This window comes from Corvus cornix, chromosome 1A (assembly GCF_000738735.6).
Source record: "Corvus cornix cornix isolate S_Up_H32 chromosome 1A, ASM73873v5, whole genome shotgun sequence".
Lineage (NCBI taxonomy): Eukaryota > Metazoa > Chordata > Aves > Passeriformes > Corvidae > Corvus > Corvus cornix.
The window spans coordinates 5,343,156-5,361,377 of record NC_047057.1 but is presented as its reverse complement, the minus strand read 5'-3'; the positions used below and the strand labels follow the sequence as shown (position 1 = coordinate 5,361,377).

Sequence of the window (18,222 nt, the reverse complement as noted above, 5' to 3'; positions counted from 1 at the left end):
TCAAAGTGTCTGAAACACTACATTGCCTGAGAATCCAGACTGTTTTGTAGATTGATTAGATATGGACCAAACTTCAGGTCAAATAGCTTCTTCTGTTAGTCAAATCCTGATTTTTAATTTCTTGTAAGAGATAGACCTTCTGGGTGTTTAATTGAATAGTTTTCTTTGTTTCTTCTTAGTGTTTGTACTTTTTGGTTACAGATAAGAGATGGTTGTTTCATGTGGCCCTACTTATGAAATGTATGGGATCTCTTCTTCCTCTTAAGATTCTATTCTCTTTTCTATCCCTATCTCCATAGTCTTTAATTAGAATTTTTCTTGTGATTACTCAGAGCCCTTTTACTTTATCCTTGCTAACTGTAGGAAAGTATGTGACAAAATGTTTTTTTAAAAATTACAAACATGGCAGAATTTACCTTGAATTAACTTAATAAAGCTGCTATGGTTAGCTTTCAGAAGTTAAGAAGTGTCAGAATAAAGATTGCCTGTGTAGCATTGTTGTGATAATTTATTCTTTCATTAATGAACTTAATTTTTCTGTTTCTGTAGATATTATTTATTGCACACAGTATTGGGCTGTGTCAGAACTACTCATCACAAGTAAATACCTGTTTCATCTGGTTCTTAGCAGATCTGTTCCTATGGAGTACAAACACTTTCCGTATATTTGTTTCTTCTTTTGGTTCTTGTCAGCGTTTCCATTTCTCTTGCTCCATATTCCTGTGTTTTACCCTCTTCCTGAATTTCTGTACAATCTGTCCAGCAGAATTTCTTCCAGCCACAGTAGGTGTAAGTCTTTCACCTTTTAATCAGTTGCTTCCCCTTTCTCACCACAGCATTCCTGTTCTACCTTCTCTCCATCTTTTTTTCCCCAAGTTAAGTTTCAATCTTGACTTTCTCTTCAGAAGAAGTTGCTCTTTGTCACTGCTCTTCAGCCACGTGCTGTCTCAGGCATCTTGTCACAGTGGTGACAAATATGAGCAGCTGTGTCCTTTAACATCAGCTCCACACCACCACGTTACATAGATCACAGGAGTCCTGTCTCTTAAATCTTAAATACAGAGGTCTCCATGGTTGTGTTTCAGCAGTGAGGGGGTTATCCCAACAACTTCAGTTGTTTGTAGATGCGTAGACTTTTTTATGGATGTTTTAAAGTACATTTCATCAGTGAAAAGTTCCACTTGAAACTGTGGTAGGGGAAGAATTGGGAAAGATTTCTGTAGTTTGCTACTTGATAGAGTTAGTTTATCTTCCAGCCTAGAAAATCATGTGCATGTAGGTTGTGTTGAGCTTCTCTGTGGAAAATACAGAATTTACTGGAAATTTTCTTGATTCAGAAGGCAGAAAGTGTGTTCCTAACTTATTTATGTTTTAAGGCCTTTGTTTTGGTAGAACATAAAATGCCTTCAGATGGAAGTTTGTTTGAGAATACTGTGGATTATCACAGAAAATTCAAGGACGATTGAGGTGACGTAAGTTACCCACCTTGTGACAGAAAATGTGAGACTCAAGGAGTCTTCTTGTGGCTACCAACAGCAAGGAATGGTGACTGTGTCTTCTTGCTGAGACACTTTGGCAGTGGGATACAGTTGTTTGATTTCATACTGTGCACACTTAGGTGTAACTTCTGATATGGTGAGCTGACAGGATGCTAATTGTTTTGAGCCACATTGGTTCTTAATTTTGGTAGCTAAAGCAACATTGGTAACAAAATGTCTTTGTGTGTTGGTTTTTTTTCCCCTCAGCATGAATGAGGGAAGTTTAATTTTAAAAAACAGGAAGACGAAAGCCAAAGTAAAGTGTATTTTGATGCTGGAATTGAGCTTTTTCCTTTTTGATTTCAAACTAGCCTGGACAAGCCTTTCTGTGTGGTATGTTTTTGCTAGGGGTAGAAGGGAACATTACTTAACCTTACACAGAATAAAAATAAAATGCCTTCATCCTAATCCTTGGGAATCTAGCTGATTTGTCTGCTCTTATCTCTGCTTGAGTGAGGCTGCCTCATTCGTTCTTCATAGGAACTTCATAAGCCTTTGGTTTTATTTTATTTTTTAGAATTTTCTGCACTCTCTTAATCTTGGTTTTATTAATCACTGTCTTCAAGCAATATTCTTTTACAGGTTCTGAACATTCTCTAGACATTCAGCTTTGCTCATGTGTTGTGGCAGGTTGATCCTGGTAGGATACTGTGTGCTGTCCTCAGCTGGGCAGAGGAGACAAAACAAAACAAGACTTCTGGATCAAGATAAGAATAGGGAGGGATCGATCACTCAGCACTTACCATCCTGGGCAGAACAGACTTGACTTGAGGAAATGAATTGAATTTATCATGAATTAAATCAAAGTAGGATAGTGAGAAATAAAATCTTTAAAAAAACCTTCCCCCACTCTTCCCTTCTTCATGGGTTCAACTTCACTCTCATTTTTTTTTCTACCTCCTCCTCCCCAGCAGCACAGGGAGGGGCAGGGAATTAGAGTTGTGATCAGTTCATCGTTTCTGCTGCTTCTTTCTCCCGAGGTGAGGACTCCCTCACACTTCCCTTTCTCCAGCTTGGGGTCCCTCCCACAGGCTGCCAAAACCTGGCCATGTAAACTCCATAGAGATGTCTGGCTCTACTGTCTTTACTACCTCGAGTCTTACTGTTTTTCTCCTAATTTAATCTAAAACATATGAAACTATTATATGTGGTACAGACACAAAAAACACTAGCCTGCTCATTTAAGTATTCACTGTAGCCTGAGAAAATAATGTTTATTTTGGTTTTCTCAGCTGAAATCAAAGCACTGCTTCCTGTCTTGTACGTTTTTTATTTTTTTCACTGAGCAAGAATTATACCTTTAAGAACTAAAGTAAAAATGCATGTTAGGAAAAAAGAAAAAAAATCTTCATCTTGCAATTGCATCAGTATCAGTCATCCAGGAATAGCAGTGAGCTAATTAAGCTCAGTGGAATTTTCCATCTGGCATCCTTTGTTAGGCTGTATAGATTTTCCTGCCCTAGTAGGGTAAGCTGCAGTAGGATATTAAAAGAGGTAATAACTTTCGTGTTACTTTAAAGTGGATGTCTGTTTATGTCTGATGTAGCTTTCTCTGGCTCACTTCCTCCATGGCTTCTCTCACTGAATTAAGGAGCTCCTTGTTCCCTTCAGAGCAGAGAAGGAAGGGACTTGTTTAACATTTTCTCACTGATAAAGCCCCTAAAATGCTCAGCCAGAAAACATGGGTGTTAAGGGGATCTTGCTAATTTTGGATGTCAGTAAGCTGCTTTTGTCAATACCAGGGCTGTTTAGCATAAAGAAAACCATGGATTTTTCCTGCTTTCTGTGCTGATTTCTAGTTGAGCGCTGACCAGCGTAGGGTAGCCCATACTTTGCAACTGTAGCCTCCAGAGGATGGCTTGGAACTCCAGTGCTTTTCCTACAGGAACCCAAGGTGGGTTTCCTCTCTTCCTGTGATTCTGGAGATGGGGGGCTGTGTGATAAGCACACCTCTTACTGGGAAGCTGTGGTTGTTGAGACCTTGGAGAAGGGAGGCTGTGACAGCTGTACATAGAAACTGTCCTTGAAGGTACTTCTCTGACACACCCTCAAAAAGAAGAAAAGGCATTTGGTATTTTCTGGGTTGTTGCCTGGAACATGATGAAAGGTGTCCACATCATGGCTGGTTCTTGAACAGCTCTCTCACCTACATCTGTGTGACTTTACATATTCTTCTGGAGCCAGATCCAGTGTAGATTCAACAGTCTCTTCCTTAATTCAAGGATGATGTTAAGACCATAATGAGAAGAACTTTCTTGGTATACACCACTGATTTCCAAAATTCCTCGATGCAAATTCTTTCCTTGTCTGTTATTTAAAACAGCAGCTAAATTCTATAAATGCTCACAAGATATGGATAGAATTTCCAGCTTTGCTGTAATTTTTTCCTGTAGGACTACATGAATAATGCAATGCTTAATAAACAATATTTATATATGGATAGATTTTTATAGTGTCTGACTTTAATAAACAGAAGTGCTTACCAGTGAAAGTTCCATATTAAAAATATGTTGCTGAAAACAGTTTATTAATCCAGTGCTTTGTAAACAAGACAGCCAGGGCCACCTTCAAGTCTTGAAGCCCCTCAGGTATGTTCTTGAGACAATTTCTCACCTGTGTTTTAATATAAGGTGTCCTGAAAAGGGAAGGGCAGAGGGGTCCTGAGTTGGATTTTTAGCACTGGAAGTTTAATAGACTTTACAGCAGCTGAAAGCCTTAAATCAGAGATAAAGGTCTTGTACCTTAATTTTAAAGCAATATTGGCAAATTTGGAATCTGCGTGTGTCTTTGTGATTAACACCAGCTTTAAACTGCAGTTCTTGTAGTTTTCCCAATCTTTTCTGTATTCAGGGAAAACTAGTAAAGTTTGAATCTTGCATTTGCCATAAATTTTTAAATGTTTATCTGATATTTATCTTTGAAGTTAAATGTTATTAAATTTATTATCAGTATCTTTTATTTACTTACCTATTTTACATAGTCTTCGGTGATAGTGGAGAAATGTATTATACTACCTTAGTAATCTATTAAATATCGTCTGGTCTCTCCTGTTAATGAGCCTTTTGACAGCCAAAACAATAGAAATACGTAGTTCAGCTTGACTTTCCTGTTTCTGATGGTGTCTTTCTTTTGGTTGTGTTTTGTTTCAGAGGAATTTTGGATTTTTCTCTTGTACTTCAAGAATACACAAGTAGCTATTTCAGACAATGCACTTCATGTTTTAATCAACTAAACTATTTTTTCTGCCTTGTTTCTTGTGTGATGCAGCTATTTTACAAGACTGTGAACTAAAATAATATGTGGAATTATACTAATATAGTTTGTATGTATCCTCAGCAGTTTTAGATGTTGGCTTTGCATCATTTAAAAATCTTTACTGTTTAAAACGTGCATGATCTTTAAACACGTGATCCAGATGGTTGTGTTGGTGGTCATTTCTAGTATTGCTGTTTAAAACTGACTTTTCAAGGAAGTATATTTTCTGGAAGAAATGTGGAATTAGGAATGTAAAGCACAGTGGCTAATTTTACAAATTTCTTTTTTTGCAAGGGCACCTTACAGACATGCAGCTGATCACCTGTATCTTCTGGCTGATGACTAAATCTGTTGAAATTTCTGTTGTTTATCTGAATGCAGATGTTCATAAAATAAGTTCTCCTTACTGTCAGTACTACTAAAGTGACACAGCATCAGAGAGGCAAAGAGTGCTTTTTGTTCTCCCTTCAAGTTGTCCAGCAGTATTTCATTTAGCAACTCCTTTGCCAGTGATAGAGGAGGACCAGAGGTTGACTTTCAGACAGCAGCTTGAGCTTCTAGTGCAGGCACTTAAATTTCTTTAAAATTCTCCTGGACTTGTAAACCGAAGAAGATGGGATGTCACTGGTGGAAAATAAACACAAAATTTCAAGATGTCATTTTAAGAGTTGTTTTTATGACCATTACCATCCTTGAAAATTGTGTTAGAACAGTCAAAGTGCATGTATTCTGGTGCTGAAATTAAGGACTAGACTGTTATTCACCGGAGAGAGCACTTAAAGCACTTTACTCCAATTACATGTCTGCTACTCGATGCATGAGGCTGTTAGTGCCTCCTGAAGCAATTATATGTAAAAGTCTTGTAGTGGAGTTCGACTTCCACTGGGTGGTGGCCAAGGCTTGTTTGAGCAGGAGGAAGTCAGGAGGCAAACTTTCTTTTATATGACTTGTATTTCTTACCTTTTGGGGAACAGTCAGATCTGCTCATATTTGCTTTGCTCCTTTTCATGTCAGGGAATATGTTTGCCAACAACAAGCATTTGATTGTTCTTGTTTTGCTTAAATTGTCTTTCTCCACTTCCATTACTCTCCTTCCTCATCCATTTTTCACCCTATTTCCTTTGTTGTTTGCTTATTTTATGCTATACTGCATAGAAGCCAACTAAACCACTGCCTTTCTTTTAAAGGAAAAATAGAAAATCTATAGTTCCTGCTCTGTAAATTCTGATACAAGCTATTATATTGCTTATCTTTGGGAAAAGCCAGTAACTAAACTGTCTAGAAACCTACTCTGTTGAAGGAAGGAAGGAGAGAAGATGAGAGTAGAGATATCCATATCTCACAGGAATACTGGCAACTTGGGAAAAATCTCATTGCCCAGATCACTTCAGAGGACAAAGGGACATTTGGATGATTGTAGAGGTCAAAACAGTCACAGCTGAACTAGACAGCTGTGTCTTAACAACTAGTTTTAAAAAGCTTTCAATTCTTGTATGTAAACATCACAGATCGTATAGAAAAGCACTTGTCCCAAAAGTACTTCTTGTAGAAATCAGCAGTTTCTCCATTTCTGTGTCAGACAGATATATCCAGACAGTGAATTAACTCAGATCTTGGATCAACAACACAAACAGGTATTCAATTGAATTTCCTTGAAAACACCCAAATAAAATTTCTCCGTGTTCAGATCTGAGGAGTTGGAACAGTGAGTTTAGTTGAAGTAGTAAAGGAGATGGTTGAGAATTGTATGTGAGGCTTTAGGCAGATTTGGAGTGGAAAAATGGTAGATAAAAGAAATGTGGCTTGAAGGAATTGGTGCTTTTGCATGCTTGTCTGGCAAGCTGTTTGTGCACCTCTTCAGGTAGAGATGTTTGTTGTGACTTGGTTTCTTTTGTTTGCATTTGCATTATGGTTTCTTTTCCTCAGCTTTTTGCTTTTACCACCTTTTTTTCTTTCTTTCTTGCCAGCATGCAGCATCATGGGTTTCTTGCTGTTACTGCTGATAGTGGATGGCTTAAAGTATTCCCAACACAGTTGGCATGCTATTTGTGCATTGGAAGAGTGTCCCATTGTAGTCATGTGCATCGTGGTAATTTTGGTTATCCTCTACTTGTTTATTTTGTGAACTTTTTTGAACTTCTTATTTTTTTTTTTTAAGTATTTATTAGTTTCACTGGAATTGGCAACTGTTTGCATGTGTGTGTGTATGGGCATTTAGGTATGATTTGTACATTTAAATTAGAATTAAGTAGCCATTTTTCAGTTTCAAAAAAATTTCCTTTAAAAGGCGACTGGTTTGCAGGATGTCTTTTTGGTGGAGCGTAATAGATCCTTACACAATTCTTTCCCTCCCAGCACTTTTTATGGCAGAAGGTGATCAGTGCTGGAGCACCTTTGAACCAGAACAAGGCCTGTTCTGGTAGCCTTAATTCCTAAGTTGATACCTCCAGCAGTGTGGCCTTGCTTAGTTCCACAAGCAGATGTGGGTGACTGAGCAACCAGTGCCACTTGTTTGTGTCCAAGGTCAAGTTAAACCGAGTTCTGTGGTAGCCCTGTGGTTAAGGTTCAACCTGTATTTCTTCTTTTCCCCACTGAGCCTCCTTCCACACATTCTCATTGTTCTGTATTTTGTTTTCCCTGAAAGCACTAAGCTCTGGTGTTACCAGCCTATAAACATGGTATCATGCTGTTAAAATGCAGAGGCTTTCTTCTAAATGAGCTGTTGCCTTGCACCACTTTCCTTGTTGCTCAGGATTTGAATTAGTGTTGAATTCTAACAATTTCACTACAGACATGGCAAGATTTCTCTGGTAATTTTACGGCTGTAATTTGTGTTACAGGATACATCATCTGGACCATGCAGCCCACATATGCCTGCTTGTAGGGTGTTCCTTTACCCTGAAATGAGAAGGAAAGGTGGTGCAAAGCAGCCTTGGTAGAATTCAATAAAAATGGCTGCAGTATTCTCACTTGGGTTTATTAGAGCTTAATTGTAATTAGGAAACCTTAAGTGTGTGAAATTAAAAACCAAAAACTCACACAAACCCCACCTTTATTGTGCAACCAAGTGTATTTAAAGGATCTCCTATTGCTCTGTAGGCATTTCTTAGAGTAAAAGCTGGGAGAAAAGAAATCAGTTCATGCTTTTGATGACCCTGGGCAAATGAAGGAAGCATTGCAGCTACCAGAGGAACTGGTCTTCAGATTTTTATATATATGATTAGAATATTTTAACTTCAAGTGTGGAAGAAAGTAAACACTTTTTCTAAAACATGTCTTGCATACAAGGACAGAAATTAAATAATTTAGAGATGTTGCAGAGCCATTTTCTTGTGCTGTTGCATAACTGCTTTGGATCTCCTGGAGGCTATAAACGGATTAGCAGCCTATAAAGATTAGTTTTGTATGATTTAGGTGGCAGGTTTTTGGTATATATTTTGTACATACCAGAGTATTTTTTCTTAATTCAGACTTCATGCTATTTTCACATTCAAGATTAGTAAGACTGAAAGCACTGCAATCTATGGTTTGAATATCAGGAATATTTATTATGTGCAAAATGCACTTTTATTTAGGAGACAAGATCTTCAGCTTTGCCTAACCCTGTATTTGAGGATGCAGATGGAATTAAGTGATACAAATGCCTCTTGCCAAACAGAATCAAGTTCAGAAAGTGAACTCCTATTCATAAAGACTAAAGGACAATTTTGGAGAGGCTGGTGCAGCAGTCAGTGTATTGAGGAGCTGTTAAATCACCCTTTTATACAGCATCCATGCAACTCTTTCCTTTGTCCCCTCATCTGTTCTTCCAGTGGTGGAACACTCCCTTGCTGGGGAGTGCGGATCTGAGAGCCCTGTTCCAGATTTTAGCCTCATCTGGGAATAGTGGGGGGGCCCATATGGAAAGAGGCCAAACATCAGACTTAAAATTTCAGAGCTGCTCATTGGAGCCTAATGCTGAGGTTAGGCCCCACCATGTGCTATATGTGAAGTGAGGTTTCTGAAGTTATTTCTGAAGCAAAGGGTAGGTTTCCATATGATCTTTGGCTCTTAGGCAGAAAAATCAAGAAAAGACTAGTTTAGTTGTTTGGCAAAGCCAGGCTATTTCTATTAAGTGCTTTTATTTAGTTACCTTGTTGTGACACACAGCACTGTTGTGTTCCTCTCTGCTGTCTTCCTGCTATGGCCTGGCTGGCTCAAACTCTGAGTTTTCATTTAGTTTATACAGCAACTGATCTGTGCTGGTAGTTTGTTATGCTGTTATAATAAATAACAGTGACCTTGGCTGCTGGCTTTCCTCAGTGTATCTGTATCATGAGCCACTCATCAAAGATTGAGCTCCTGCTCATGCCTGTATAAATGAACATAGCTCACTTGTAACCACAGCACTTGTCAGGGAGAGACATTTGTGTGTATTCACTCCTGTGAACCCTTGTAGACAAACAAAAAGAATTTAAATTACAAATAGCTACAAAGTGAGGTGCTAACTCTGATTATTTTACCAACAGCCATTTTATGTAATTTATTTTGCATAGCACTTAAGTAAGGGTAGCCATTCTGTTTTCCTCCTTACAGCAGAGCTTCTGCTGTACAAATAGGTACACAGTGAGTAGGATTTGTTTGGTAATGCTGACTTTAAAACTTTTTTTTTTTTTTTAAATGCTGAACATCAAATGAATTAAATCTAGATTAATACATTTAATGGGAAGTGCATGACCTTTTCTTCTTATAATGGGAAAGTAATGGATTACACAATTAAATAAGTTATATGCAAGTAGATATGACAAAAGACTTTGGCTGCAATTATGAAGGGCGTTGACTGCTAAGGAGAAGGACTGCAGTAGAAGATTTGATGGGAGTTGTTCTGTGAGCAGCATCGAGTGCCATGAAACGCTTCTTTATTGTTTCTGTATGTCAGTGTGGGTTGCTATGGGTCCCCACACAGTTGATGTTTACCACTGGCTGTTACAATGTATTGAGCTCCAGTCTGGGAGAACTTTCCATTCATGTCCTTGTCCTGTAAATGATGTCCTTGTGTTTGGCAAAACCTGGTCACGGAACACTCAATTGAAACCATGACGTAGCTGGTATTGGTGTCAGCTGCTTCAGTTGTTCTGTATTGATAAAAAGCTGAACTGAAAAAAAAATTCTGTGTCTAGAGCCTTTTACTGGAGGTTTTTAATACTGAGGATGAAATTTTTAGGCAGGGAGGGTTTTAGGAGGAATAAGGTCTTAATTGTGCAGATGTTAATGAGGAGCTCCACCTAAAAACTGAAGTGAGAGACAGTTCAAAGATGTCATCTGGGAACTTTGTGCATGTGAGGGAGGAGCTGATAGTGTAGCTTGCTAGAGGTGAACATGAAAAGGTGAATGAATGGAGAACAGTCAGTTGGGAGAGGGATATTGGGAAGGATTTTTAAAGTGGACAAAGTAGTTTGCTTAATGTGACAGTGTGAGGAGGCTTCCATACAGAGTAGGTATTGTAACCAGCATGTCATCTAGAAAAATGGGGGTTTTTTCAGCAGTGTCATGACAGAGCAAAAGCTTGGTAAGATTGCATGAGCTGTAGGAAGGAAAAACTGGTTGGGATAAGAGGTTAAAGAAAATCTCTGTTTGATGTCAGTGTACAGAAGAACCTTTGAGGTGTCCAGCAGAATGGTGACCCAGAGAGAGGCCCAGTTAAGTTGTAGTTATTTTTGCTTACATGACCAAAAGGTCAAAGAAGGTTTCTGCGCAAAGGTGAATTTATGTTATTATTGTTCTTGTTTTAGGTAAAGAAGATGAATTTCCAAAGAAGCCATTGGGGCAGATTCCATCAGGACCTCAGCCTTCTGTGCTTAACTCCACTCCAGTGCTTAATGGACAGAACAGTACTGGTACACAAGCAGCAAGAAGGACAGAGAGAAGACCATCCACAGAAGAAGAACCAGAAAGTTCACCAAATGACCGAAAAAGAAACATTTCTGTGGAAAAGAAACCTTCCTTAAAACAGCAAAAGATTCAACCAATAGAGACACAAAACAGTTTGCCTAAGAGTGAGGTAGATACCAGAAAAAAGCCTCCACCAACAGAGCCAGACAATTCGAGTCTATACAATAATGCAGCTGCTAATCAAAATTCTAATGCTACTTCCAATACAAGAAGGGAATTTGTACCTAAGTGGAATAAACCGTCTGATATCAAAATAATGGAAAAGACAATGCAACTTACTGCAGAGGTGAAAGGGAAGCCAGTAAACCATTTGGTTTTGGGCCCACCACCAAGTCCTGGAGAAATGCAGCCTTTGAATGTAAAGCAAAAGGTGAGGGTTTTGGATGCTGATGAAGGTAAGCGAGGGTCTAATGCATCTCAGTACGACAATGTTTCAGATGATGAAACTGAGAATGAGAATGTTGTTGAAGAGATGCTTGAGAGAGTTCATCCACAGAGTCCTAGGCAGGTAGCATTTTCTAACAGTCCAAGAAAGCAAATAGAAAAAATACCAGCTCCTTTAAAAATACCCAATAATTACACCTTCACTTCACAACCCAGATCTCCAAAATACGCATCTCAGTCTGATGGCCCACCTCATGGACTGAATGTAAAACAGCCACTGCCAGGTTATAGTAATCCCCCTACTTACTATGGGAATTCTCCAAAGCATGTTTCCAATATAGGCAGTACAAGTTCTGCACCTCTGCATTACCACGGGAATCGACCCAGCCCCTCTGGAAGGCCATACCCTCCTTTTATATCAGTCGATTATTCCCCAAATAAACTGCAAATGAATTCCTATCCTGCCAGTCGCCAAAATCCTCTTTCACCAGCCCCTGCTCAGACAGAAGTTGCTCCTGTCGATGCTTATACCAGCAACTCGAGGTCCTCCCCAGGTGTCAAGTTCATAATCCCTCCAGCAGATTATTTACCAGAGGAGAGAAAGTGGCCAGACGCCACCTTCATCTACAGACACGAACTCTACAGGCAGCCCTGGAGCCAAGACCTTAACAAAGGCCACTTGGATAATTTCCAGAAATACCAGCATTTTCAGTCAACACCTTTACAAGACCACAGTCTTCCTGCTGTTTCTGTGGATAGTCCAGTAAGATACAGGACTTCCCCAGCCTTTGAAGAGAATGGTTCCCCACAGTACCAATATTCCAGCCCGTCAGCTCAAGCCCAACACTATCGGAACAGAACTGATGGATTGTCTATGCATGAATCTGTGCTTCTCTGAGAATCTGGCTGAGCTTAGTAAAATGGCAAGAACCAAAACCAGTTGAACAGTACTGTGTTACCACCTCAGTTCTCTGAAATGTGGATGGTTCATGTCAGTTCAAAAATAATGACACTATTTCAGAGATGTTTCAGACTTCGGTTGAAGGCTGGTGGAGTTCTTGGACTTGCATGGAAGCTACTGGAAGTGATCTAATGCACATAGACATAGCAATAAGCTCATATATGTCATGTGGTTCATGCTGTCATCGCTCCTTACATTTAAATAACTTGTGTTACAATCCTTCTGCCTAAAATCTGTAACACGCTGAAAAGTTTTATTTTGACTGACATTGTTAATGCACTGTATGGATTGTGTGTGTGCGCCTGTGTGAGTGTGCACTTACAGTACACAAACTCATATGGAAAAGAGCTAAAGAGTTTAAATGTAAATGCATTTAACTTTGGGCAAAGCTCGTGAAGTACTTTTATTTCATATTAATTTTTCTTTGTAATTTATTTGAGAAGCCATTCATTTTGAATGGGAATTTCTGTCATTTTTATACAGCTGCCTCAGCATCCCAGTATCTGTTCTGGGCAGGAGAGATGCTTTGGGATTATTAATTTAATCATATGTGAGAGTTAATTTCCTCTCCTTTGACTACTGTTTGTCATTTTCCTCAGCAGGAAGGAGCAGGCAGGCAAAAGCAAAAAGCCAAAAATGTCTCTCTAATCTGGCTAAGAAATGGTGCTTAAATTCAGGGCAGTGTTTAGGGGTTTTTAAGGTGCATCGAAAGTGGAGAACTTGTACCTTCTCACCCAAATCTACCTTCAGAATGTCATTCTATATGCAAAATACTGGAGCACAGTGAGACTAATGCCAGGTACAGAAATGGTGCTGCGCCCTTCACTTTTTGCCATGCTGTGCTGTCAGACTAAAACTGGTTGCAGGGCCAAATCTCACAGGTATCAGAGAATTGCACAGCTCCTTGACACCTCTGTGAAGTGCATGCAGGAGTCTGAGCTTTGCTCCAGGCTTGATATTCCCCAAGCTGTGTGAGTATGCAATGTCCCCTCTCTTAAGCTTTGTCGAGTGGATTCTGTTGTGTTTTTGCCCTTTTCCCCCCCAAATTGCCGGCGGGTTCGTGTCTGTGCTGGGCCCTGTGCTGCTGTGGTGTCGGGCTGCTCGCACTGCGCGGTGTTTTACACTAAAATGACGCTGACTGTTGTTAACAGGAACCTTAAACTCCTGCTAATATAAGTAATTCTAATTAGTGTTTGCAGCCTTTTCTACTTTGTGTTGTCCTTTCTTTGACTGTGAATTGGGGGTGGAATTAAAAGCAGGTGAAGTGGCACATGTAGGATGTAGTCCTGTGAGCTGCAGGACGCGCTGACCTCTCACGGGGAGCTGAGGCAGAGGAGGGTCTCTCCAGAAGAGGTCCTTGGAGTGCTGAACTGAGAGATTTCTCTAATACTGAAGTACTAAACATTGGTATCAACGCCAGTTTGGTATGGTTTGGAAGGTTGTCCTGTTCCCTTTTGTTTTGTAAGGTTTGTTAACTGAAAACATAGAAATGGATATTTTTTTTTTTTTTCCTTTAAAGAATGAGCTTTAGTGCCTATTATTGCTGCAGGTTGGCTCTGTAAGTTTTAAGGTACAGAAGTAAAACAATTTTTACAAGTGGAAGTAACATTTACTTAGTTTGTTTCAAAACTTTATTTTTTGTGTATATAACGTGTCTGATGTAATTTTTAATAACTGGGCAATTTTATGGTTTAAAAATTGCAAATGGCAGTGAAGTAACTGTAGCCAAGCACTACACTGAAATCCTGAACTAAAATTGTGAAGATAAATATGACTTGGGCTTACTTTAGTTCTGATTGCTTACAGCAGCTTAGAAATGTATGTATATAATATTGTGGCTAAGTGTAATAATCTCAGTGTTTAATGATGGTTCTGTAATTCATAACGAGGCTGTACAATTTATTTGTGCAAACAACATGAGGCTCCAAAATATGTATCAGCATTAGTAAATACTGTAGATTTTTATATATAAAATATATACACACTATTTTCTTATTTCATCTGCAACAGTTTTATAACTGTGTACCCTATTTTGATGTGACTGTATTTTTAACATGTTAAAATAATAATAATTAAGCTTATGTTGTTTTGTCTTTATTCTTAATTATTTGATTAGCTCCAAACTGGACTTTTTCTATTCTCAGCACAAATAATTGCTTTTCATAAATGAATCATGTATATATATGATGTAGCCTATTTAATTTGTACATGTTTATTTTTATACTGAGCAGTCTGGATACAATCTATATAGTGCTTTTGCATTATTGCAGAAGTGGCAAGATCATTGATTGTAGTTTATTACACTGCTAAACCTTAGCCTATCATTTGCAAAAGCTAGGAGCATAAACTATGATCATAATTTACTGGGTTTTTTTGTTCTAATAATCTCACCCAATATCAGTTTGAAAGAGAATTATTGGCATGAGGAATTTGCAAAGTTGCATTGATCAAGGTGCAAAATAATAGTCTGACTGTGGCTTCCATCTCTCACTTGTTTGGAGGATGTTGTTGAGTTTTTTTTTTAAAAAAAGACAACCCGACCATGTGTCATCTGTTCGTAGTACAAAATACATTTTTATTTTTATTTTCATTTAACTGGACAAACCAGGCTCAAGGTACAGCCAGACTTGAGTCTGTCATTCATACCAGTAACAAAACCCACTTGATGGAGAGTGAAGTGAGACACAGCTGTGCCAGTGCCTTGCTGATGGAGGGAATCATCTCAGTGTCATGGATTAGATATCCTCATAAGAGCTTTGCTGTCACTGTTTTCTTTGATCTGAAGACAGTGGAGTGGTAAGTATCAACATAAAATACTTGAGACCTTTTTTTTCTTCATATGGTTTCATAATTTTCCAAGATCTCTGCTTTGAGGTGTATAAACTGTAGGTTTCTTGTCCAAGTTAGTTGTCACGGCTTTCCTTGTGGTTGGTGAGACAAATTCAGCATAGGGATTTGGAGAATTAACACAGAAGAACACAGAAGACTAAGTAAGGAGACATGTCTAACTTCTGTATGGCAAAAATTTAGTGAAATTAAGCTAATTAGGATTTAAGAGGAAAAGAAAGGACCTTGAGTATATGTTGTGGTCTTCTGTGGTTGTTTTTCCTTTCACTCAGATGCTGTGCTAGATTGGATCTAATGACCTCAGTGCTGGACTGAAGTGTTTCAGTCTTGTGCAGTGCAAATTGTTGTGGCCATGGAAGAAGGACAGGAAGGATCAAGGTGCTCTTAACCGTTTTGGTGAGTGGGATGTGATTGCATGATCCAGCTGCTTGCTTACCTGTATAACCAGGACATGTTCATGCACTGCAAGTGAAGACAGAAGCCATCCCTGCTCCTTCTTCCTCAGCTGATGCAGAGGAAGATTCTGGCATCAGATTTGGTGATGAATCGGAATCTAAACACCCACTTGCTTGGGGACCTAAGGAAGAGAATCTGACCTCAGGAAAATTACCTTTCCTTCTCCCCAGATCCATCTGTGGCCAGTCTGTAATGCTTTAGGGAAGGCAGCACTGAGGAAAGAGAAAACCTGTTTAGCCAGAAGTCTATTAAGGAGAATATTCCCTCCTAATCCTGTTGACGACTTCCTAAAGCCTTAAAGCTTCAAAATGATCAGACTTGTGTGGACATGCCTGTTTTTCTCAGGGCCAAGATGGCCAGTTACCTCTGTTATATCTGTCAGCAGGATGAATCCCTTGTTGTAAAAGTAACTGTTCTGTTCTCACTACCAGTAGAAGTTTCAAGACAAATAGTGAGAGATTTTTAGAAATCATGGAGGATGCAGAAGAGAAGTATCTTATTGCTAGTCAAAGATACACCATTGTAATAAACCACAGAATAATTCCAAAATTAGATGCAAACAGTAAACAACATTGAAATGTCAAAAGACAGAACAGCCTTCCAGTGTGGGGAAGCAAATCCAAAGCTTCCCTGAGGTACATACACATTTTCCAGGGAGATTTTTCTCAAGAATCCTATCCTGAATTTCACATCATCCTCAATATGACTTTGAAATGGACTTGCAAATTGCAGACTTTTTTTTTAATCTCCCCCTTGGGTAGCATTACACTGCATGCACAAAGAAGAATACTATTTAAAATATGCCATCAAACGCCCACCACTTCATTTCCAACAGAGAACATTCCACTTTCAATACTTCAGTGAGAGGAAAATATAATCTTTTTTGTAGTCCTTTAAATACTGCATTTTTGTAAAGTTCTGTACACGTAGCATAGTTACAGTTTAACAGCTGCTTAACCAAGTATCATTCAGGCTCCTCTTTAGATGGCATGAAGCTACTGCATAATTTTCTGCAGTTTCTTTTTTCTTTTGGGTAATATTAAGACAGTCCAAATGCTTTTAGTGGCAGAGTTGCAATGAGGAGATGCCTAGGCCAACAATTGAAATTGGAAATACAATTGCAGTCATTTCAGACTAGCCTGTAAGTGGTTGCCAGATCTGGAGGAAGACACCATTTTCTGGGTTCTTCATGCCAAGAGAACTTCTTACTACAGCAGGGAACACGTAGGCCCCTCTCCTGAGCGATTTGATTCTCTCTGCTCACACCAACTGCTTTTCTTCGTGCTTATGGAGTTAATATGTTAGTAGAAAATCAATGGTACCTTTAGAGTGAATAATCAGAAAACAAAGATATCTTGTTCTGACTTTTCCTCCTTTTTTTTGTTTGTTTTGCTGATTTTATTGTCAGCCTTGTCAAGGTGAGCTGTGCATGATGTGATTCTTCTGTCTTCTTTCTCTGATAGTGTGCCAACATGTGTTTTTCAGAGCCTTTGTGATGCCTTTTTGCTGCTGTTTCTGCTGTTTATATCAGAGGTTATTGCTTGCCTCTTCAGCTTTTCCTTTGTAGATTATATGTGCAAATTAAGGGGGAAAAAAAATTATATTCTCAGTATTGCAGTTGGTCAGAAATTCTCCAGTAAGGTTTATTCCTGACAGAAAGCAATTTAATTTGGCCATTGGTGGAGGATGCTGTAGGGTGGAGGCTCTTCTACAAGCCTCTACAATCTGAAGGCTGAGGTTGCTTCTGCTTGGAGTCAAGCACCAAAAGCCATATTACACACAGGCCAAGGAAGCGTTTTTTTGCAAAATGCTGTGTTCTGCCACAGAAACATGCCAGCTTAGACTGGCAGGAGGTCAGCTGTAGCTCCAAAATGTTTGATTTGGTTAAGTAAATAACCCCTTGTTTCCTGGCAATACATTGCTTTTGTCAGATTTTTCTGCTGGAAATGAGGCAAAGAATTGAAGCCTGGCCTGAGAACGGGGGGTGCCTGAGCACCTCTCCTTAATTAGGAGAACTTAAGTTGGCTTTTGGTTCAAACCATCCACTTTAATTGTATTTGCAAGTTCAACAGTATCTTTTAGAATAATTTGTGCTATTGTCCCTTAGGAAAAAACAGATCTCACTTGGGTTTTTTCAGTAATAAAAGGTCTGTTAGATTACTTCATCTGATCTTTGCTTTCATTTTAAGCTTCCCTGTTCCCATATTTCCCCAAGGAAAACTCAGATCTGGGAATGACACCTTAGGTAGTCATCTCCAGTGCTACCTACCATCAGGTGGATTGGATTGTATTTTCAGGCATGTTGGCACCCAGCTATGAAAACTGGGGTTTTGCAGCCCAGGTAGGTGGAAGAGTTTTACTGGCGGAAGGCCCCCCTTGAACCCAGCAGCAGTGTGTGTTTTATAGTAAAACTCACACAACTCTGCAGCAGAAGGGCTAGTTCAAACATGGTGATGCTTAACTGCCTTAAACCTTTGGGAGTGGAGTTCAGTACAAAGCCTGTTTCTAGCAACACCTGGGTTTTCTTCTGAAGTTTCACAGGATCATGGAAGGAAATTCGTTACTCAAGCAAACTGGGTACTGTGTTTATATTAAAGTGGTTTTAAAACAGCCCTCTTGGCCTCAGTATTCCTTAGAACCAACTCACCCTATCAACCTTTCAGTCTCCAGAGTGACTGCATTAGAAGATCTTTCTTTGATGTCAAATAATGCTCAAGATGTTGAATATCCTTCATTTGTTCATTTGTTCACAGTGCTGTCCCTTTTTGTTCCCTAGGTTTTACAGTGTCAGATTTTTCCATCAGAGTTTTTTCAGTTCCAGTAGAGATGTCCACTTGTTTGCTTCTCCAG

General features: G+C 39.1%; 1 protein-coding gene across 4 annotated transcripts in view; it reads left to right on the top strand.

The window, feature by feature from the left end:
- USP6NL (USP6 N-terminal like) overlaps positions 1-14,150 on the top strand; it is a 112,507-nt gene extending 98,357 nt beyond the window's left edge. For all 4 annotated transcript variants that reach the window (XM_039570735.1, XM_010407794.3, XM_010407792.3 and 1 more), the window contains one exon: positions 10,565-14,150. In XM_039570735.1, coding sequence (XP_039426669.1) covers positions 10,565-12,006 — 1,442 coding nt within the window. In that variant the 3' untranslated portion in view covers positions 12,007-14,150. The remainder of the gene's footprint in view (positions 1-10,564) is intronic.
- Positions 14,151-18,222: the final 4,072 nt, after the last annotated feature.